Source organism: Carcharodon carcharias, chromosome 2, assembly GCF_017639515.1.
Source record: "Carcharodon carcharias isolate sCarCar2 chromosome 2, sCarCar2.pri, whole genome shotgun sequence".
Lineage (NCBI taxonomy): Eukaryota > Metazoa > Chordata > Chondrichthyes > Lamniformes > Lamnidae > Carcharodon > Carcharodon carcharias.
Window position 1 is genome coordinate 201,941,822 of NC_054468.1, and position 23,353 is coordinate 201,965,174.

At 42.8% G+C, this 23,353-nt stretch overlaps 1 protein-coding gene across 2 annotated transcripts in view; it reads right to left on the reverse strand.

Annotated features, from left to right (window-relative positions):
* LOC121269436 (protein kinase C epsilon type) overlaps positions 1-23,353 on the reverse strand; it is a 695,765-nt gene that overhangs the window by 471,868 nt on the left and 200,544 nt on the right. For both annotated transcript variants that reach the window (XM_041174046.1, XM_041174045.1), the window contains exon 2: positions 19,741-19,804. In XM_041174046.1, the coding sequence (XP_041029980.1) occupies positions 19,741-19,804 (64 nt within the window). The remainder of the gene's footprint in view (positions 1-19,740; positions 19,805-23,353) is intronic.

The window sequence follows — 23,353 nt, forward strand, 5'->3', positions numbered from 1 at the left end:
TATAATTTAGCAATCTCGATGGCTAAGATAAGCATTCTTTCTTGGCATCTGTGGCCAAACTGGTATAAAGAGCATAAAGATCGGTTATAAATACTGAAGAGCACCTTCTGTTTAGTTACAAGAACTTACAGCATTCCAATTGTTCTTATTAGATAACCATCTGGATTTATGTATCTCAATGTATTTGCGCTCTCTAGCAGTTTATGGATTATGAGCCATGATTCAATGCCACTTTGGAGGCCACTCAAAAACCTTCCACATAATCCATCACCTGCCTCAAATCAAAGCACAGGAATATGCATGGGTGATGATATTCTGAGCATTACAAACCACCTACAGATACTTCGTCACAAGTATTAAGTCACTAAATACTGGTAATGTATCACCACAAGCTGACAACAGGAATTACCCTTGAAATACTGGCTATACATGGTGTATGTGTTAATTCCTCTCTCCTTTAGGCAAATGTACTAAGCCTTCATGATGACTGAATGAACAAACTCCTGGGTACAGTCAAGCGTGGTTGTTTGAATGATTCATGCATGCACATAGCCAGGAGCACAGAAGTTCATGGGAGCAGTGATCATCAACATTAAACATAAAGCAATTGAAATCAGAAAAGGTATCTGCTGCGCTTGAAATGGCTTAGACTTCACTGTAGTTAATTCCACATACCCTGTTTGCTCAGGTAAGAATGTTGGTCAGGACACTGGTGAACACCATTGTCTCATTTGAATAGTGCCTAATATCCTTTTTCATTCATCTCAGAGGGCACACAAGGGCCTCATCCTTACATATCTTTCGAAAGATGGCACCACCAACAATGCAGCACCCCTTCTGTACTTCACCAAGATTAGGTTATGTACTGAAATCTGCGACTGGAATTTAAACCCAAAACCTTCCAACCCCAAGGTAGAAGTGGCACCAAATAAACCAAGCTGGCACTTAAGCTTCGAGGATATATTATACTAATATGTCAAGTACAGGATATTTTCACATAGTAATTAAGAATGAGGGCATTAGGCCCATTCTAGCTCATCTATTCAGAGTGAACCAAAAGTCCTCCACTTAAATATCAATATGGGTCTTAAATGATTCCAGAACTGTAACTTCCAAAACTCCATTTGGAAGTCCATGCTATATTTCTGTCACACTTTCAGTGGAGAAGTAGTTCCTAATATAAGTCCAAAATGTGCATTTTACAGTTTAAACTTGTGACCTCTTGTTTTACTTTGTTTAATTTAAAATAATTGTTTCTACTTTAGTAAGGCCTGTCCTTTAATGACTTGTTGCACCGTTAGCTTAATGCATATGTAGCAATGCATTATATCTATGATTAATAAATATTCTAAATGTGACTTAATGGGAATAACAGCAAAAGTAACAAAATAACCCCGTACTATTTCCATTAAGTGGGCACTAATGGCCATTCTACTTCATGCATAAAATGCACTTAGCCATATGACTAAGTACATTAAATTGCCACTAATATTAGTAAAAACTGGACAACTCATGCCTTAATCTTTAAAAATATTTTTATTTTCATAATTTAAGCCAACTAAGTCCCACATATGGCTATCAAAAAAACTTAGACAATGCCAATTCTTCTAACCTGAATATAAAGGCAATCTGTGTCGACTTCCTCATGATTTGATTCTAGATCATCTGCAGTATTGAAAATAGTGGGCAATCTTATCTGGTCAACATGTGGGAGCGGGCCCAACGCGCTGACACGTAAAATGATGCACGATGACGTCGGATGTGTGTCCCAACCTCGTCGCACGCCATTGTGATGTTTCGTTCAACAGACATGCGCCGGAGTTGGCTGCGTGCCCGCCGAAATGTAAATGGCCCGTTGAGAACGCTGCCTGTCCAACCTTAAGGTTGAAGGGCAGGCGGAAAGCCCAAGCAGCCTTCGCATTATTCAGGAAACCTCATCCACGAGCGGGATGAGGTTTCCTGAAGCTTTTATTAAATAAATAAATAAATTTTCATAAATATAAAAACATGTCCCCAGTCACATGAGGGGACATGTTTAAATACATTTTTAAGCCAATTCTTTAATTATTTTAATACCTATTCAATTTTCCTGAGGCAGCTCCGAGCCTCAGGGAGATTGCTGAGCTCTTAGTGCTGGCCCCAACTGCTCACCCCCCCACCCTCCCCCCCACACACACACACACACACACACACACACACACACACACACACACAGGTAGCGCTGAGCACTACTGGCCACGTATTACACTGGGCAGGCCTTAATTGGCCTGCCCACGTAAAATGGCAGTGTGGAGCCCATCGTGAGTGGCGATCTGCTCCACATTAACCCTGCTCCCTCCCGCCCAGCCCGCCCGGCAAAGGAGAAATCCTAGCCAGTGTTTCTGGTACGTGATACATAAGAACATACAAAAACATCAGACAGAAAAAGACAGCTAGGCCATCTAGCTTACCCCATATAGTTGTGATGACTAATACATCACCCCTTACTCCCCAGGTGCCATTTCGTCTCTTGGGAGAGGTGAAAAACCAAAACAAAAAAATTCCAAGGCCAATTAAGGGGAGGAGGGAGGAGGAAAAACCCGATGGTATTCCGTTCCTCCCAGCACAGTTCCAGGATGATAACAGTTTGACTAATCGCAAGGGTGTGGTCAGGATCTGTATAGGGTGATTACAGAATCTTATAGCACATCGCACTGTGCCTATTTTTTGGAAGAACTATCCAATTAATCCCATTCCCCTGCCTTACAACCCTGCAACTGATGATCAAATTTACCCCCCTTCCTGTCAGAGTGAAAGCAGCTTTTAATGCTGCATTAAGGTGACAAATGTATAAGCTCTGATCAGACCCCATCTGGAGAACTGCATTCAGGTATGGGCGCCAAGCCTAAGGAAGAAAGCAGTGATATTGGACAGGGCATAACGTAGGTTCAGCAAAATTGTATCAGCGCTTGAAGGCTTAAATCATGAAGGCAGATAACATAGGGCGGGATTTTTCGCATCCACCCGTGCTGCGATCTTCCTGTCCCGCCAGAAGTCAATGGACCTCTGGCTGGGGCGCCGCCTGGACCCACAGCGGGTCCCACCTGCAACGGGGCCAGAAAATCCCGGCCATAATCTTCATTGTATTCCCTTGAGTTTAGAAGGTTGAGGATGATCTAATCATCTTCTAATCAAGGTCTTTAAAATCCCAACCAAATTCAGCTGCTTCATCAATGACATTCCTTCCATCATAAGGTCAGAAGTGGGTGTATTTGCTGATGATTGCACAATGTTCAACACCATTCATGACTCCTCAGATACTGAAGCAGTCCGTGTCCAAATGCAGCAAGACCTGGACAATATCCAGGCTTGGGCTGACCAGTGACAAGTTACATTCACGCCACGCAAGTGCCAGGCAATGACCATCTCCAACAAGAGAGAATCTAATCATCGCCCCTTGACGTTCAATGGCATTCAGTTGCAGAAATCCCCCCTCTATCAACATCCTGGGGTTACCACTGACCAGAAAATGAACTGGACTAGCCATATAAATACTGTGGCTACAAGAGCAGGTCAGAGGCTAGGAATCCCATGGCAAGTAACTCACCTCCTAACTCCCCAAAGCCTGTCCACAATGTACAAGGTACAGGTCAGGAGTGTTATTGCCTGGATGAGTACAGTTCCAACACTCAAGAAGTTTGACACCATCCAGGACAAAGCAGCCCAATTAATTGCCACCTCATGCACAAACATTCACTCCTTCCACCACTGACGCATAGCAGCAGTATGTACCATCTACAAGATGCACTGCAGCAACTCACCAAGGCTCCTTAAACAGCAGCTTCCGAACTTATGACCACTACCATCTAGAAGCACAAGGGCAGCATTAAAGGAAGCATTAAAGAAGGTTAAATATGTTTTTCTGAACTACCCTGGGATTTGTTTTTACTTTTTATTTAAGTTTTCTCTTTTAAGCAAAAGGTAAATAACATGAATAAGCATTAGCTCCAATGGTAACCAGAAGTCACGTGTCAAAATGACACATCAAAAATACATACATTGCATGAATGTTGCCCTGACTAAAGATTGGACTATTCTATACAGTGAGAAGCCTCAATAACTCATTGTAACTTCTGAAAATAGGCTTCCCTGAGATTTGGGTCAGTGTACTCGCAATGAAAATAACTGTAACAGGCTGGGTCTGCTGCTACCTGGTAGAACCATTGACATCTTATCAATAAGTTCATTGGCTGCAGACTGGGGAGAGCTGATATTTGCACTTAAAATCTAAAACAGCAAGCTTGGCTTCTAAAGTTGTTGAATTTTTGTCTGTCACAAAAGAAATTTTAAAAAGGGACAAGAAGAGGGTCTTTTCAAAAATTAATTTCCTCTTGTTGCCCTACATTTTATTAAGTTATTTTGATCTTCCCAGGTTATGTTTGATGGATTTAGCTGTCACACCTGCAACTGTGACCTAGATTTGATTCTACCATTATAATGGCAATACAAGCTTGGCACAACCTTCATTCAGTTTAAAGGGCTTTAATGCCATCACAGCTTAATAAATGGAGGTCATATGCATTCATTCAATCTCTCATTGTTATTGAATTGCAAGCTCCAACTTTAACTAGGTATGTGAATCTGGTGTGGTGGAGGTGGGTGGCAAGGCCCTGTGACATAGAAAGCATGGGGATCAAAATATTTTAACTCGTGAGATTCAGTAAATGAATCATGTTTATCACATTTCACACTTTGGTCTACAGTGTGGTTTGATAGCAGCTTCTGAGTCTGCACTGTCAGAATGTTGTTGATATGGAAGGTTGCTGAATGATTTGAATGTTCTTCAATGCAGGAGGAAGTGCTGAAGGATGTAATCAGGACCTATGAGTTACCATGGAATTTTGTTTTTAGTTGTGATATAAGGTTTCTTTCTTTTAAGCAAAACACAGAACCACATGAATAATTATACTAGCTCCAATGGTAGCAAGAAATCACAGCAAACTGATATATTAAAAATAATACATATATTGGATGAATGGCGCCCTCAATAAGCCACAGTAACTACAATAAATAGATTCCCTGAAATCTGACTCATTTATAGGAACATAAGGACTCGGTGTACATTTCAAGGCAGGGGAATGAACTGGTCATTGAAATTGCCAATCCCTCACATCTCTTGCTGCATGAAGATGAGGTGCTCCTCCGTCTACTCCTGCTTCCTCGCCTTCCTCTTCTATAGTGTATAGTAAGCCAAAGGGCATAGAAGTTGCCATAGCTTGGCATAAGGAACATGAGAAGCACTTTTTGAGCTCGCCTTTTCAAAGGTCCCCTCATGCAGACTAGGGTTCATGATTCCTCTGAGTGGCCATGAGCCACAACTCTTTAAAAACTAGTTGGACCACACCTAGAATACTGTGAACAGTTTTGCTCCCCTTATCAAAGGAAAGACATACTGGCATTGGAGGCAGTGCAGAAAAGGTTCACGAGGTTGACCGTGGGTATGGGGAGATTTTCTTATGAGGAGAGGTTGAATAGGTTGGGCCTGTACTCATTGGAGTATAGAAGAATGAGAGGCAACCTTATTGAAACATATAGGGCAAAATATTGCCATCAGCATGCGGGGGCGGGCCCAACACGGCAACATATAAAATGATGCGAGATGATGTCAGGTGTGCGTCCCGACGTCATCGCGCATCACTTTGATATTGCATTCGACGGGCGTGCGCCACCGAACTGTCAACGGCCTATTAAGGCACTTAAAAAGTAATTTAACTTACTAACAACGCTGCCTTAAGGTTGGCGGCAGGTGAAGAGCCCAAGCGGCCTTCGCATTTTTCAGGAAACCTCATCCACAGGCAGGATGATTTTTCATGAAGGTTTTATAAAATAATTAAATAAATTTTGCAAACTTCACAAACATGTCCCAGCTCATGTGACACTGTCACATGAGGGGACATCTTAAAATAATTTTTTACTTTATTTTTATAACAGTTTTATTACCTACTTAATCTCAATGAGGCAGCTCCGTGCATGCGCAAAAGAGCACAGGCCCTGATTCTCCCTCCTCATCCACCCACCACCCCCGCACAGGTAGCACCGAGCACTACCGGCTGCGCGCTATGCTGGGCGGGCCTTGATTGGCTCACCCTCGTAAAATGGCAGCATGCAGCCGATTGAGGGCAGCGATCAGCTCTGTGCCACTCCCCGCCCACCCCTGCCCACCATTGGAAAAATTTTCCCCATAAGGGGAAAATTAGGGGGCTTGACAGGGTAGATGCTGAGAGGCTGTTTTCCCTTGTGGGAGTGCCTAGGACCAGAGGGCACAATCTCAGAGTAAGGAGTCACCCATTTAAGACAGAGATGAGGAGGAATTTCATCTCTCAGAGGGGAGTTAATCTGTGGAATTCTTTACCACACTAAGCTGTAGAGGCTGGGTCGTTAAGTATATTCAAGGATAGACAGATTTTTAATCAGTAAGAAAATCAAAGGTTATTGGAAAAGACAGGAAAGTGGAGTTGAGGATTATCAGATCAGCCATGATCTCATTGAATGGCAGAGCAGACTCGAAGGGCCGAATGGCCAACTTCTGCTCCTACATCTCATGGTCTTATGGACTGACTCCATGAAAATTTCAGAGGAGTAAGACATGCCTATCTATCTACGCAATGGAGCCAGCCAGGTCAGGAGTGCGGGGTGGGGGGTTTTGACAGGAGCCAGACTGCATCCTTTAAAGACACTCCTGAAAATCAGACAGCCCAGGAATGGATCAGGAATCCCACAAATGGGACCCATCTGCCATTTTTAAAGAGCTCCTGAGTCATCCAAACTCGGTGAAAATTCAGCCCAGGGCATCAGTGAACTGCTTAATGCATTGCAGACCTGAATATGCAGCTGATATCCCCGAAAGCAAGGAAGTTAAGGACTGTGGTGACTTTCACAGACTCTGGAAAAACATTCCCCACCCCCACTTAACCAGCAAGCAGCTGGTCCTGTTACAGGAATCTGCACAGAATAAGGACACTTCCCCGATGCACTGTTCTTCAGATAGATCCAAGAAAGTGGCTCTTGGCCTATACAGTGTGTGTGCTTCCTACCAACATCACCCTCGCCCACTGTCTTCTGGTGGGCACCGCTGTTGCTGAGGTTCTGGCTGCTGAGGCTGCTGCGGCTCCACTCCCTCCACCTGTCCCTCTCCATTCAAATGAAATTAGTAGCAACAGAACCATTACAAACAGAGCAAGTTTACTCTAGGCATTAAAGCAAAAAAAAAAGCTTTTGTTTTCTTCCTATCAAGCTATTAGAAATTAGAAACTTCCCTGGCAAGTCAAATGGCAAGAGGATCATTCTCCGGTCGGCGAGCAGGGGCAGGGCCCGCTCGCCGGCGCGTAAAATGACATGTGGTGACGTTGGGCAGATGTCCCGACGTCACCGCGCGTCATTTAGATTTTCAGTTCGGTGGGCACACAGCCGAGTCGGCTGCGCGCCCGCCGAACTGTCAAAGGCCTATTAAGGCCATTTAAATAGTAATTAATTCAATTAGCTGAGCTGCCCGACCAACCTTAAGGTTGGCGCGCAGGCAAAGAGCACAGGCAAAGAGCGCATTTTTCATGAAACCTCATCCATGGTGAGGGTGGATGAAGGATTTTAAAAGTCAATAAAAATGTTCAAAATAATTCTTTCACATGTCCCAGCTCAGGTGACAGTGTCACATGAGGGGACATGCTTTAAAAGTTTTTATTTCCCTTTATTTAAATTTACACATGTCAAACCGATCTCCCTGAGGCACCAGATCTCTGCGCTCTTTTGCGCGCATGCGTGAAAGAGTGCAGGGAAGGATTCAGGGAATCCCGCCAACCCCCCCTCCCCCACCACCAGCCCACACAGGGAGTGCTCAGCACTTCTGGGTGTGCGGCACGCTGGGTGGGCCTTAATTGGTCTGCCCACATAAAATGGTGGCCCGCCCCCACACAACCACCCCCCTCCAACCCCAAAATTAGCTGTGGGTAGGTACCCCTTTAAAAATGGTTTCAGTGGCTCAGGTTTTATTGGCAGGCCCAGCACCTGGCAGGACTTCCATGATTTTGTGTTAAAATGGTGTTTATGTCTTGATTGCACCATAAGACCTCGATTTAAATACATTCATGAGTCTATGCTGGCTCTTTCAGCCAATATACCCGCTAAACCTATGTGGGTGCGCAGCCAGGCAGCAGCTTGCAAGGCCTTGTTCTGCAATAAATAACATGTAGGTGGCTATCCAAAAAAAATTTAAAGAGACAGCACACTGTAAAAACAGGCCACTTACAACAACTAAATTTTAAAAGAAACTTTGGTCTCAGCTGCCCCCAATAATGTCTGTTTTAAATGATGGTGGGGGAAGTATGTTGGAAATATAGCAGGAAAAGATCTCCCACTATTTTAACCACCCCCTGCCTTGTTTCTCTCAGAAACAGAGGGTTAAAATTAGGTCTCCAGAGTTAATGGCAATGATGGACTTACTTCAATGAAATCTTATAGCTCAGGGAAAGGCAAATCGCAGATAACATCATTGGGCGGAATTGTCTGGTCCCGTTGAGGGCGGGTGTCATGGCACACATGAATGAAAAATATGGCAAGGTGGCCAAAAACCAGTTTTACGCCGTCGTGAAACCTGTTTGCAATCATCTGCTCCACCCATCAACGACGGGCTGCATTTCCTGCTGCCACACGTCGGGAACCTAATTTCAATACTTTAGCATTTCATTATAAGCCCTGCTAGCCAGAATCATCCCCCCCACGCTCGATCATCTGGGCAATCACACCGACATGTTTAACAACTGTACATAAGTAACGTACACCTGGCGAGCTGCACTTCGCTCGGGACTTTGAAACTTGTTTGCCGACCTTGCTTTGGGCAGCACTCGCAGTCATCAGCGCCAGGCTTCACAGGCAGCACCACATCACTTTTAGGGAGGCTCACAGGCAGGTCTCTACCTACCAGACCAGCCATAAGGCGGGGCTGGCTTTTCAACAGCTGCAGGGCTAGGGCTTGCTTGGGGAAGGGGCCTCGGGCAAGGGAAGAGGCTGCAGGGTGAGGGCTCTACTGGGGTAGGAGGGTATCCTAGGGTGGTGCAGGGGCACATGTTGATCTGTGCAAGTGGCCTCGAGATGGTGAGGGCTGAGAAGGCAGTCTCCAGAAAAGATGAGGCCAGATGGAGATGTGAGGGCATGTGAGAGAAAGTGAGTGGTAATGTCCCTCGAGCTGGCAGTGAGTGAGATGCCAATGAATGTGTGATGGGTTTGTGAGTGTGTGAGTTGAGATTGATGAGAGGGTTGACTTACCCTCATGGCGCAGATTAGATCATTCATCTGCTTTCTGCACTGGATGGCTGACCTCTTGTGTGCAGCATTGGCACTGACCACCTCTGCCACTGCCTCCCAAACCGGAGTGCTGAGGAGCCTCCTGTGGCCAGAGTGGGAATAGAGGACATCGCGGTGGCCTCCACAGGATCCAGATGGCATCACAGGAACGTGTCACCGAATCGGGGGCTGCGCTCTTCTAGTGTTTTGGGGCCATGTCTTAACCGGAGCAGTCCTGGGCTACAAGCATTGAGAACTGTGTGTGCAGCTGCAGTTTAAATATGGCGCCCTGCATGAGGAAGTGGTGAGGTAACAGCGTGACAGTGGAATCGGAGGCTGCCCACTGGCCATAAAGTGTGTTTCCCGTGGCTGCATACTTAATGAGATGGGAAGCGGACGATACGGCGCAAAAACCCACCATCGTGGCCAGCGGGTAAAGTGTCTTTTTTCATGCCCACTCCCGGCCTTAGTGCAAATCTGAGACTATTCCACCCATAGGAGCTATGGAACTTCAGTGAATAAAAGTAGCCCCAGTACTGCTTATGAAAAATTTCAGTCAGATTACAGGAACACTGCTAAGTTTAAGTTCAGGTGAAAAGGCCAATTTCTTGGCATGGGTGGGAAAGGAGGGAAGACACATCTTCATAAATCTGCTGCTCCTTTCAAGTGCACAACTCAGAGCAGGCAAAAGAGGCTCTTTGGAAGTTCAGATCACAAAGTAATAATTCACATACCTCTGCCACTGCCCAAATTGAAAAATCAGCTGATCAGAGTTAGAGCAATGATCGTTGGCAGACACTCGGACCAAGGCCTATTATCTTATAGCTAAATTAAAAAACAGTAAGAAGACAACCCTATTTAGTTTGTTTAAAAGGAGCACTTAAGGCACAGGAGAATAGTAAACATGCTTGGTTGTTTAGCAAATGCTGAGTGACATTTTGTTTTGTACAGAATGACACAGAATTGCATAGTCATACAAGTTGCGTGCCATAGTCCATATTTCTTCCTTAAATCCCCTCCTGTCTGCCTTTCACCTTATTGTCTGTGTTAGTCTTCTATCTGATTCACATTCCCTAGCCATTAATGTTTAAGTGATATATCCATAACCATATACCAAAGCTCTCCTGATTTCAGCCATGTTCTCCAGAAGTCACAAGCTTCAGCATGCGGAGGATTACCAAATGGAAGATGTCAACTAATACAACCTGCATTCACGATAGCTTCGGAAAATAAAAGGGAGGATCAAATCCTTTTCTTTTCCTTTCTTAGGGAAAACACAGTTAAAAATAAAAGCTAAAAACACAGAGTGCAACACAATGCATAAAAGCAATGAGTAGGATTATAACCTTCACTGAGCCTGTTGCAGGCAAGCTGACAATTTGCTGCTGGTAATTACCAATAAAGATGTAGACTTGACAATTGTAACTTAATAACAGGAGGTTGAAGCAGGAGGAAGAAGCATAATCAAAACAGCGCTGTGTGATGATGTGACAGTCCTGGATGTGTTAGCTGACACCAAACATCCTACACACTAAATGTTTTCTTTTCATTTTTGTTTATTCAGACATGAGGACTTGACATACAAAGCAAACATATATCTTCATATTAATCGTTAATTATCCATAATATTCAAGGGTCATGTGGAAATCAGTTTTGTTTAAATAGCTGCATGCGTCAGTTTATTCAACAAATGGTGGGTCTCAATAATTTTCCCATCACTTTACGACTTCGTGTTCTGCCCTTGTTTCTTGAATATATTACTTCTTTTTACCTTTGTGCATTTTTAGCCTCTCTCCGGTCTTTGCGAGACACAGTCCCAGTTCAAATCCACTGTACTTCATGTATTATTACATAGTTGTAGTTGGTTAATAACCTGAGCAAGGATATTAACCAATGTTTCTAGGTCAGAATTGAGCAATACCAGACTGATTCAAAGAGAGAGCAGACATGAAGAAAGCACCTCAATGTGCACAGCTACTATCAATGATGTGCACGTTATGGGCAACAGGCACTTCCCTAACAGAATTGTATGACTTGAATAAATGAGGCCTGGAAAAAGAGAGTACTTCTTAAGGGTTCCATTCTGAGGGGCGAGCAGTAGACTATCACTTCTCCTCCTTTATGCCTTATCAAAAATATTAAAGGCAGGTGAACTAGTCATTCATCTTACGTGTTTGTTTGCTGTCTAATAATTGGCTGTCACACTCTTATAGTAGCAGAGACTATTCTTCCAAAGCAATACATTGGCTGTGAAGTGCTTTGGGGCAGCCGGGGGAATTGAAATACAATTTATTTCTGATCAATACAAGTCAGTAATTAGCTTTGGATCTTCTTCATGAAGTATTGTTGTTACAAAGGCAAGCATACTATCTTGAAAGGGAAGGGAAAAGATTGATTAACAATTCATGTCACCTCTAATGTCAGTAGTACACATAAAGGGTGGTAGAAGTTTAGAATGCTCTTCTGCAAATGACAATTTATGCTAGATCAATAGTTAATTTTAAATCTGAGACTGATCAATTTTTATTAATCAAAGTTGTTAAGGAATTATGGGGAAAAGGCAGGTTTATGAAGTTAGGTCAAAGATCAGCCATGATCTCAATGAATGCGATACAGGCTTGAGAAATAGTCTACTCCTGTTCCTGTGTCACTTGCCTCCTTCAACCAGTAAGTCAAAAGTTACATTCACTGTCCTACCGGTTGGGAAATCATATGTGCTACATTGCAACCAAAAATGAAGAAGGAAAAGGGCACTGAACATGGAGCTTTAGGAATCATAGCAAAAACTGAAACTTTAAGTTCAATTGTAAGTTCTTTTAAAGAATATGGTGAGGGGTGGAAATGAACCTATCCCAGTAAAAACTATATTTACAATAGAAAATGATAACTACTGTTATCATTATCCATTAACAAAAAACAAATAGGTTTGCAACACAAGAATTCTCCACTTTAGTTTACTCACTAGATTTTAGAAATTTTAGAAAAATATTCAGTTGCTATTGAAATGATATAACTGAATGTGGACTGCTGAAAACAGCACAAAACAATGTTAATATTACCAAACACCCTATTTAGTGAACATTTTAGACAACATTGTTCTTCTTTCACACTAGTTGGGCAAAATTATTCATTTTTTTTTCAAAGTAAAGCAATAGTATAAATATAAACTGTGGTTCTCAATTCTGTGCTAATACTGGTTTAAACTGTAACTAATTCAATTTTTTGGATTGGCCTGTTAATCATGTGATAGTGTTATCTTGCAATGGCAAGATAACAGGCTCCTCTCCTACTCATGTCATCATTCATTGCTTCTGTTAAGTAATTTTATGTATTTTCCCCAACGATTTTGACCTTTACTCCAGCCCGCTTATTAATGTTAGGCTGTGTGACAACAGCCCTTCTTCATGTGTCAACCTATACAATGATACCTGAGTCTTGAAAGCTTTGGATTAGTTCCTTTTTATTCAATTTTATTAGAACCATGAGCCATCTAGCAAAGAAGGAGGCCATTCGATCCATTGTGTCAGTGCTGGTTCTTTGTTAAAGCAATTCAAACTAATTCCACTGCCCTAGTCTTCTCCCACAGCACTGCCTCTTCCTCTTTTCTCTTAAAAGATAAAACTGTTCCTGCTGCCAAACCTGTGGTAAAGCAGAGAGGCTACAACATTGTATATCGCACATATGTATAAATTCCAGAGAGCAAATGATGAGTTAAAAACTGGGGGCTCAAATGATGTCTGTAAAGCCATTCTGCCAGTCATTTTTGGAAGCACCAACAGCATGACATGTGAATCAATCAGTTAACTGCCTGCTATCGAGGCTTCCTTGCCTGTAAAGACAAAGAGCCAGTCTCTGAGGCCAATCGGAAGGGCAGAGGTTCTTCAGTTCCAGCAGCGCCACTGAGACTGGGGGCCACTCCTGGTACTGCAGCAAATCCCGGAACACCTGGTGAGTGGGATGGGTTTGTTGGGCCAATCAGGCAGGTTCTAGCAAGGGGGTAGAAGGAGTCCTTGTGAATGACAGAGAGGGGGTTTTTCAGCTAGAGCAGTCCTTTGCTGCCAGGGAAATGCTCTCTGTGGATCACAGTGTGCCTGAACAGGAGGGCCTCAACCTCACTCCACAACCCCGACCCCACCCTGCAGAGTAGCTGCCAACCTTTATGGGTGGCTTCCCCATGTGGTGTACAGCTCCCCCACTGCTAGTAGAATACCAACAGCAGCAGGATGAGGCCCTTAAATGGCCATTATTCAGCCACTTAAGAGTCTCAATTGGCCTCAGGACAGAAAGGCCATCCTCAATCTTCTTCGTCCCTGATTTAATCAGAGGGAGTTGGGAAGGCAACAGGAACTCGGCCTCCCGCCTTCCTTCCTGATTCTACAGGCCCCACCCACCACCACATCCCAACACGTTCCTGGGGGGGGGGGGGGGTGGAAGAGAATTGAACTCTGCCCTTAGTTTCTGAGAATTCTGAACCCCTGAAGTAAAGGATAGCTTTAATATTCAAAGCCACCAACCAGAACTCAATATGTGTTCAGAATATGTTATAATTAGGGAAGGAGATGCTTTCAAGTCCCCCATGTACATATTTGACTATTTTATTGGAGAATAAGACAATTGACTATTTCACTGCCACAGTTTCTAATTGTAACTGCAACCAACTAAAGACCATCCTCATACAGTAAATTGAAAATTTAAATTTATAAATGATGATGTATATTTGTATTCTCATACCTAGAATATTTCAAGTATATTTGAATAATTTAACGATTTATGCTCTGGGATGTGATCAGGTAAACATTTAACATTTTACCAGATAGAGTGCTAATCCATTAAAACAAACATGTCCAGGCTTCCATTTAAGTGGAGAAAAACTTGAAACAAATGCATTAAATATTAAACAGAGTATTCCACAGCCTATTTCATAGACTAGTGCTCTTTAAAATTTCACATTTTAAAGCAGAATCATATTGCACTGCAAGTATATAGTTAGTCACACACAAGCTCCACTAAATAACTCCACTGATGGCATATATGCTGTGTTTGCCATTGAGATTCTACTTGTTAGGAACATTAAGCTACCCTTACAGATATTTTGCCTGTATTCAAGGTGCATCACTGTATTATATGTTGCATAGAATCCACAACACAGAAACAGGCTACTTGACCCAACTGGTCTGTGTCGAATGTTATGGAGACCAGAAGTGTGTAAAGTACTCTGTATTCTGTTCTAGCAATGAGTCCTGTAGGTAATGCCAAATTGGAGGGTATAGCTAATAATATGGAAGACTGCATCAAAATACAATAAGACATTAAATAAGCTTAAATAGTCAGGAGATAAATTGGAAATTAAATTCACTAAGGCAATGTGTGAGATAGTTCCTTTTTGTAGGATGAGTAAGAAAACCATCTATTCCTTGGAAGATAAAAATATAAATGGGATAAAAGGGCTAAGCGAGCTGGGAATATAAACACATAAATCGCTAAAAATAATAATGTAAGTTGATTAGACCATAAAGAGTGCAAACAAAATAGTTCCCCTAATTGGGCTGGGGTTGTAACTCCAAACCTCCCGTTCATAATAATTAAAAGGGCATTAAGCTGATGATAATCAGGGAATCAAACACACTGCCCCAAGTTTGTTTGCCTAAACTCTTCATCTTTGTTATTCCTTTGCTGCTTAGCTTCAACCTTTGTCATACATTCTGCAAGATGATTACAGCAATTTAATTAAGATGTCTTAGAGTTTTAACAAGTGCCTTTGCAATTTGTGTCAACTGTAATTACAATAGTTACAGGGCTGAAAATCAGCAGTATTCAGATGGGAAACATGTTCTGAAGGGATCTTGGGACATTCTTCATATCTTTTCAATATTTTGAATATAAAAAGCAATTTTTAAAAGTATTCTATTCCACTTCACTGTCTCATCACCCTACAATTTTTTCTGAGCATCCCTCACAAATGCATCTTATTTCAGAGTAAATTACAGCTCTGGGTCTTTTCCAGGGAATGCACAAGAAAGATAAATTAGATTGCATTGGTGTTCATATGCACTACAGGGTCCATGTGGACAAGCTAATCTGATAAAGATCTCTGTTACAAAATGTCACAAAAGATCACTACTGGGTTATCAGTAATAATACTGTGTGTGCTGTGTAGGCGCAATCAAAACTTCCATTTAGAATTTCACTTGCTGTCTCTGCATCTCTCATTCTTACATTATAACTTGATGTTGTTCTATGTTAAAATCAGGTGTGTTCACTTAAACAACCTGAGACACGTATTGGCCCTGATATTTCCTTGTGAAGAGTTGGGGCGGTGGTGAGGGGGTGTGGCAATGGGGAGAATTCTCAGACGGGAAATCCAGATTTTCTGGGTGACCTGGAAGATTTAACTGCAGGTCATTGTTTCAATTTGTTCAGTAGGTTTTCTCTCTGACAGCCAAGATGATTGACAAGCTGTGTGTCTATTGGACAGGAAAGTAGCCTGGGAACAGATACCAGGTAAGCGGTGAGGGGAGTCAGAGATTGGGACGGGGTGTCAGGATCATGGGGATAGAGGGGATGGAGATTAAAGAGCACAGATATTCAGAGAACGGGTTGGGGGCATTTCGGAGGTCACAAAGCGGTCAGAAATCGGGATAAGGAGCCAGAGATGATGGGGAGGTGGTGGTGAGCTGCCTTCTTGAACCCCTGTAGTTCATGTGATGTTATTTACTGTTGTCATTTCCCATGCCTAAGTCGATGCCAAATGGTCCATCTGGTTTCATTCCTTTTAGACTTTGAGGTGGTTTGATACAACTGAGGTCAATCATCTCAGTCCCAGGACATCAATGCAAGAATTCCTCAGGGTAATATCCTAGGCCTAACCATTGTCAGCTGCTTCATCAATGACCTTCCCTATGTCATAAGGTCATAAGTGGGTGGGGGATGTTTGCTGATGATTGCATGATGTTCAGTACCATTCGCAACTCCTCAGATACTGAAGCAGACTGTGCCCACATGCAGCAAGACCTGGATAATAGTCAGGCTTGGGTAGATAAGTGGCAAATAACATTCACACTGCACAGCTGCCAAGCAATGACCATTTCCAACAAGATTGGGAATCTAACCATCTGCCCTTGGCCTTCAACAGTACCACTAACATTGGCATCCTGGGCGTCACCATTGACAAGAGCCTAGAATGGATCAACCATGTAATTACTGTGGCTACAAGAGCAGGTGGGAGGCTGGAAATTCTGCAGCAAGTAACTCACCTCCAAACTCCCCAAAGCTTATCCACCACCTGCAAGGTACAAGTCAGAAGTATGATGGAATACTCTCCACTTGCCTGGATGAGTGCAGTTCAACAACACTCAAAAAGTCCACTACCATTTAAGACAAAGCAGCCCACTTGATTGGCACACCATCCACCATCTTAGACATTTAATTCCCCTATCACTAGTGCTCAATGGCAGCCGTGTGTACCATCTACAAGATGTACTACAGAAACTAGCCAAGCCTCCTTCATCAGCAACTACCAAATCCATGACCTTTACTGCCCAGAAGAACAAGACAGCAGGCGCATGGGAACAAAACCACCTGCAAATTCCCGTTAAAGCCACACACCATTCTGACTTGGAACCATATCGCTGTTCCTTCACTATCACTGGGTCAAAATTCTGGAACTCTTGCTAACAGCGCTGTGAGTGTATCTACCCCACATTGACTGCAATGGTTCAAGAAGGTAGCTCACCACCACCTTCTTAACAGCAATTAGGGATGGGTGACAAATGGTGAGCTTGCCAGCAACGCCCTCACCCCATGAACGAATAAAAAAAATTTAGGCAACTACTGGGGACACCTGATTAAAAAGGCCCGATCCAATTTTCAGTCAAACGTCTTTCAGGTGTGCATGGGGCACATGACTTTGGTTCCCGAAACTGAATCTCACAGTGCCTATTTTATGCCTGTAAAACAGGCAAAATAAGGTTCAATATTTACCCAAAAGTATGAAGATACCACAGCCTTGCAATGGTGATAAAAGACAACCTGACACATGGTTTACATTCTAAAAACAGAGATCACCAATTTCCTTCAGACATATTCTGATCCCAATTTTACCTGCATTAAATTCAAAATGGCCCATTCCAAACAGCAAACGCTATTTACTTTCTTCCCCCTTAATTAACTGAAGCCAGTATCCATAGTTTCAAAACATTTGAGAACAGCTGAAGAATGATTTTACTGGTTATGCCTTGATTAGAATATTCTGGTCAGAGCAGTTAGTGGCTATTGGTTTCTTCAAAAACTTGGCACTGATGCAACAGTTAACATTTCAAGCTGCCACTAAAATAACCATAGATACACTGGGTATGTTTTATTTTCTTTGTCAGACTAGAGTGAAACAATGCACAACTTTTGTACAATTTTCAAAGCTCTTATGAAAAGAGTCATACGGACTCGAAACGTTAACTCTGTTTTTCTCTCCGCAGGTGCTATTAGACCTGCTGACTTTTCCCAGCATTTTCTGTTTTTGTTTCAGATTTCCAGCATCCTCAGTACTTTGCTTTTATTCAGATTTCTTTTTGTTCCACTAGCTAATTCAAAAAATTGGGAGTTTCCAGCCCCAATATTTACAGGGACGGTGGGGGGGTGGAATGGGGGGAGAAGGCGGAGCACTGTTTGCAAGCAAGTGACAGAGGGTGGGGAACCCAGAAATTCCAGGAACGCAGATATCCAGCCAAATATAATGGCAGGAGTTGATTATTATTTTTTCATCTGTTTTCCACCTAGCAGCCAGTCAGACTGTCCACCTGCCAGATGGCAAAGCTAACAATGATAAAGGCCACAACCAGGGACAGTGCAGAGATGGACTCCAGCAACCGGAAAAGATCAGCACGTTGTGAAGGGGCTCAGAGCATGGCAGTGAGGAAGAAGGGAAGGTCACTGGCTTAGAGGGAAGTTCAGCAGATCACAGGAAAGGGACAGATTGTGGGTGGTTTTGCTGGGAGAAATGCACTCCTGCTCCTTTTGGCTCACAAGTAGTGCTCTTAACGCTTGTGCCCTCAGTAGATTTCTGCCTTGCAAGAGTTTTATTATTGCACCGTTTTACTGGCCAGGCTGTGCCACAAGACTTTTGGGGGATTTTTTTTGGATCAATTTGAACATTTTTTAAAATTGCTTTCCACGAAGCCTGTTGCAGGTCAATGTTAAAAAGCTTCAGACTCTAAAATCTTTCCAATCAGCACACTGCAACGTCCAAAGCTTGAAGCAGACCCACTTCCCAGTGGTGATATGAATAATGTGAGCAAGGGGTAAAGTAAACCATCCTATTCCCTTATTGAAGCAGGATTGTTCCATGAGGGCAAAAATATAATAAGATCCTTTCTTACGCTTAAAAATAGCACAAGAGAAATACAGAGATTTTCATTTAAAAGAATGGAATAGCTATGCATAATGTAAGGTACAAATAATCTAGCGCATTATATTTACTGACAGTAATTCCGCATGTCTCAGATGCTAAAAATACCCCTGTGTATTACCTACACCAACACCACATTGCTACTGCTCACTATATGTGTGTGGTTTTTAGCATATTTTAGCAGAACCTCTCTCCAGATGCAATGCAAAGCCTTAGGGATACAGCTCAGTGATAGGGCACACATTCTGTACATGTGTGATTTTGGATTTAATCCCTAGCATCTCAAGACTTCATTTCATCTGCAATGTAGCACATTTTCATTTTTATTCCTTCGCAAATATTTTCAATTAATTTGAAATAAAGCAATGTACAACATTCCTGAGTTGGCACCAAGCAAGTAAAACATCCACAAGTACTCCAAGAATTAAACTAATACAATCTGAAAAAAATACTTATATATCTGCGCAGACAAAGCATAACCCCAATTTGGTTAACTTTATTTTATTTATAGAGCAGATAAATTGATAGGGTGCATCATACCCAAACATAGTTCAAATAACACTTAGCAGTAGTTGTACCATAGGGTGTAAATAATTAAATCCTTTTGAAATTCAGATCCTTCACTTCCAACCTTGAAGGCTGTTCATTCAGAAATCTGATAGAAGGGCAAAGGAATTGACTACAGATGGTGAAAGGTTAAAAAATAATGTAACGGTGTTGGATTTTAAGCAGTCATTGATCTTCTAGTTGACCGTAAATGATCTTCATTGCATCAGAACAGCTGAAAACAGCTTAAACATTCAAAGCTCCATGAAATAATGAGTCAGTCGCATGTTGTTATATTAGTTATTTTGATTGATGCTTGAGGAAAACGTGGTACTGACAGCTTACCAACTAACATACTGTCATTGAGAGAAAAGCTTAACAAGACCGTGAAAAGGCAAGGCTAAAGAATATTTGAGTTGCTAAATAAAATAAAACAAAGAAGATGTCATGCTTGGACTAACTGTTTAATGAAACGTTACCTTCGCTTGATGACCCTGATAGATCTATGACAACATACACTCTTCCTTCTGGCTCCAGGTCTATCTGCAATTAATAAATAAAATCAAAAGTCAATTGTAATGCAGACAACTGAGATTGAACAAATGCTCAAAACTCTCAATTTCATTCCTCTTTTCACAAATCTGGCCAAAATACAGCCTTTTCCAGAAATGCAATATCATCAATGGTGAACTGCTTATTTTAAACTAGTTCCAACACTTCAGCTTATAATATATGCAGATTAGATATGAATGATGTAAAACAGCAGAGCTGTTACCAATAAAGGATGGAATAACCTAAGAATCAGAATGTCCTCAGCATCCTCCCTTCTTACAATCACTAGACAAGTAGGTGCAACCAAGCTAAGCTAAGCATAATTCACTGAAAATGTCTATTTGCACTTCAGCAATTCCTTTTGATGATTGGAGATATCATAAGAGATTAGTTACAAAATCAAATACAGCAACAATGTAAGGATCTTGGAAATGGCAGAGGTGAGGAGAAGATCATTGTTATCTCAGCCTAACACCAATTTGGGGTGTGACACATGCTTGAATGAGAGCGGGCATACCACATGTCACATTGGCCCCAGAAAACACGTACTCATGATTCACTTTTGAAGTCTCAAGTGTACATGTCTTACGCTGAGGCAGCACTAGGCACTGCTCCGACAAAAATATGGAACAGCCTACAGAGCAGCAAATGAGTTTCAAAATAAGAACAGATAACCCTGCCAGAGCAAGTAGGGCAACATAGTTTAATGTGGCTCATTTGCACTGGCACCCTTACAATAACAAGGACATTACTGGATTAAACAAGGTCTTTTTTCCTGTACACAGGAAAGGCATGAGTGGATCATCACAACAAACATGATATAACCTGACAGACACTATCAGTAAATCATTTCAAGTCTGTTTAGCAACAAACTGTTATTCCTTCTGTCAATACAAAAATGTTGTATTCTGCACAGTTACTCAGTGTAACATTGTGCTTCACCTTCAAAAAGATACACTAATCTAATTATGTTAAATTGTCATTAAACAAAAGATTTTATTCCCCAACCTTCTGTTTTAAGATTTATTTAAACTATCTCTTCACATACCAATTCCCTGCCAAATAATTGGGACATCAATACTGAAGAATTTGCTTACTGACATGGGCCAGAATTTCATACTCCCCCACAAGCAGGTCTTTAGCCGGGGGTGGAGAGGGGGGGAAAACATGAAATTGAAAGAACTGGATTCCCTCCAGGTTCCTGCCCTTCCCGACACAGCGATTTTACACTGGGGCGGGCAAGGAACAGGAAGGACAGGAAGCTCGCCCTTGCCCCAGTTGAGACCTTTAAATGGCCAATTATTGGCCACTTAAGAGCCATTTCCCACCCAGCCTCAATTTTTGGGCTGGTGGGAGGATTTACCTGGCAGGGGGAAGCCCAAACAAGAACGGGCTTGGATCGCAGGTGGGAAGTGTCGGAGGGCAAGGGGGGAAATGCACCTCCATCAGAAGCCCTCCTTGACACACCCCCTTAAGGTTCAGTGGTTGCTGGATCTCCCTCCCCCTCGTGGCCTTTCCCATGACACCCAAATTATCCCCTTTGGACCCTCCCTGCCCTGGAACCCCTTAAACTTAGTGACCCAGTCCCAGGAATTAGACTCAGGCACATTTCCTCTTTGGTCCTCTTCCTCTTGTCACTGCAGGGACTGGAGAGCTACCAGCTAATCGATCCCTAAGGGAGGACTTCATCCTGAGTAAGGGGCAGATGTCCCGCTTGCAACCACTCAATGCTCATTCAAGCATGAAATGGCTGCTATGCACTTGACTCTTTGGATGATAGGAAGGGAGACCCCACTCTCCGAAAAATTCAGGCCATAAGCCCTACAAAATTACCCTCTTGTGGTCATTTGTGTAAGTATGTACATAAACCAAACCAGATTAAACCAGTTTTCACTTGGATACTACACTCCATGGCCTGAATATTTCCAATCGTGGGATTTCTCTTTCTGCCATCTGAAGAATCAGCTGGGAACACATCCCTGCCGACTCTGATTGCCCCACAGCCATTTCACGCTCAAATGAGCGTTGATTGGCTACAGGCAGGACTTCCACCGCTCACTCAGAAGGAAGGCCTGCCTTAACAGAGCTGCCGGCCAGTCTGATTGGCCAGCAGCTCTCTAGGCCTTGCAGTGACAGGAGCTGCAGTGGATAAAAGAGGAAGTGTTTCAACATGCCAGAGCCCAAGTCGCAGGACTGGACAGCAAGGTGCGTTTTGGGGGTCCCAGGTGGGGTTGATAGGGAAGGCCTGGGGGGTAGAAAGTGGTCGATTGGGTATTAGGGGAGAGGCCAGGGTTGGGAGGGGAGGGTGGAGTAAGGTCCAGCAGTCACAGTGCCTTAAGTGGGGTACACCCAAGGTCAGAAGCGGGCTTCTGGTGGATACACACCGCCCCCCCCCCCCTTCCCACCCAAGGCCGAGGTACATTTATTTTTGGGCTCCCCTCCTCACCCCAGTCAAGTAAACCCTCCTGCCAACCTAAAAATTGAAGCTAGGCAGGAAACGGCCATTAAGTGGCATCCACAATGCTTACGTGGAGAGGCAAGAGATGTTTCTCACTGCTAATAATTGGCCACTTAAGGGCCATTTCCCACACAGACCCAGTATAAAGCCAGAGGGAATTCCGTTCCTTCAAAATTGAGACCCATGCTGCACACAGTGTTTTTGTCCTGCAAAAATATCACAGTCGAGCAATACAGTGGAATTGCGGATTCCCTAGCCAAGCAAATTTGGGTTGGAGAAGCCAGAGGAATCTGTGAGATTTTGTTGGTGAGAAATAAGCATAAAAATCTGGTCTTAGTTGCTTGTACACATGGTGGACTGACCTTCGAAGATGTGTGCATCAACAGGCATTATTAGGCAACTGGGAGAGTATAACCATGACCAAGAGTCTTTCAATGCCTATGTGGAGTGGCTAGAAAAGTTTTTCACTGCTAATAATATTCTTGAAAATCTTGATAATCCACTTGTTCATCAGGCAGCGGGAGAAAGGAAAAGGGCAATATTTTTGATGAAAGCAGGCCCAGATGTATATGAAACTTTCAAGAATTTGCTTGCCCTTGCTAAGGCAAAACACACATCGCTGCTGGGATATGCTGTGCAAGCTCGAGCAGCACTACAATCCCAAACCATTAGAGATTGTAGAAAGCTATCAGTTTGGGACAAGGAATCAGCTGTCCAGTGAGGACAGAGGGGAGCCTGCCGCAGCCTTGAAAAAGATGCCTATTCATTGTAATTTTGGAAAATTTTAAGGAAGATCATTGTGGGACAGATTTGTATCTCACACACACGTATGCTCACAAATCAGGAAGAAAAGCGACTTATATTAAAATGCCTCGGCATTAGAACAGTGTAGGGTTACTGTATACAATGGGAAAAGAATGGATGATTTTTTTTTGGAATAGGTCCACTGAGGGTTTCAAAAAGTGTGGTTCATTCACTTTCCCTTCTTCCTCCTGGTGATAAAAGCAAACACTGTCCAACTAGGAATATAATCAAGATTAGGTTTTTTTAAAGCAAATGTTTCCAGGTTAGTGCCCAAGATG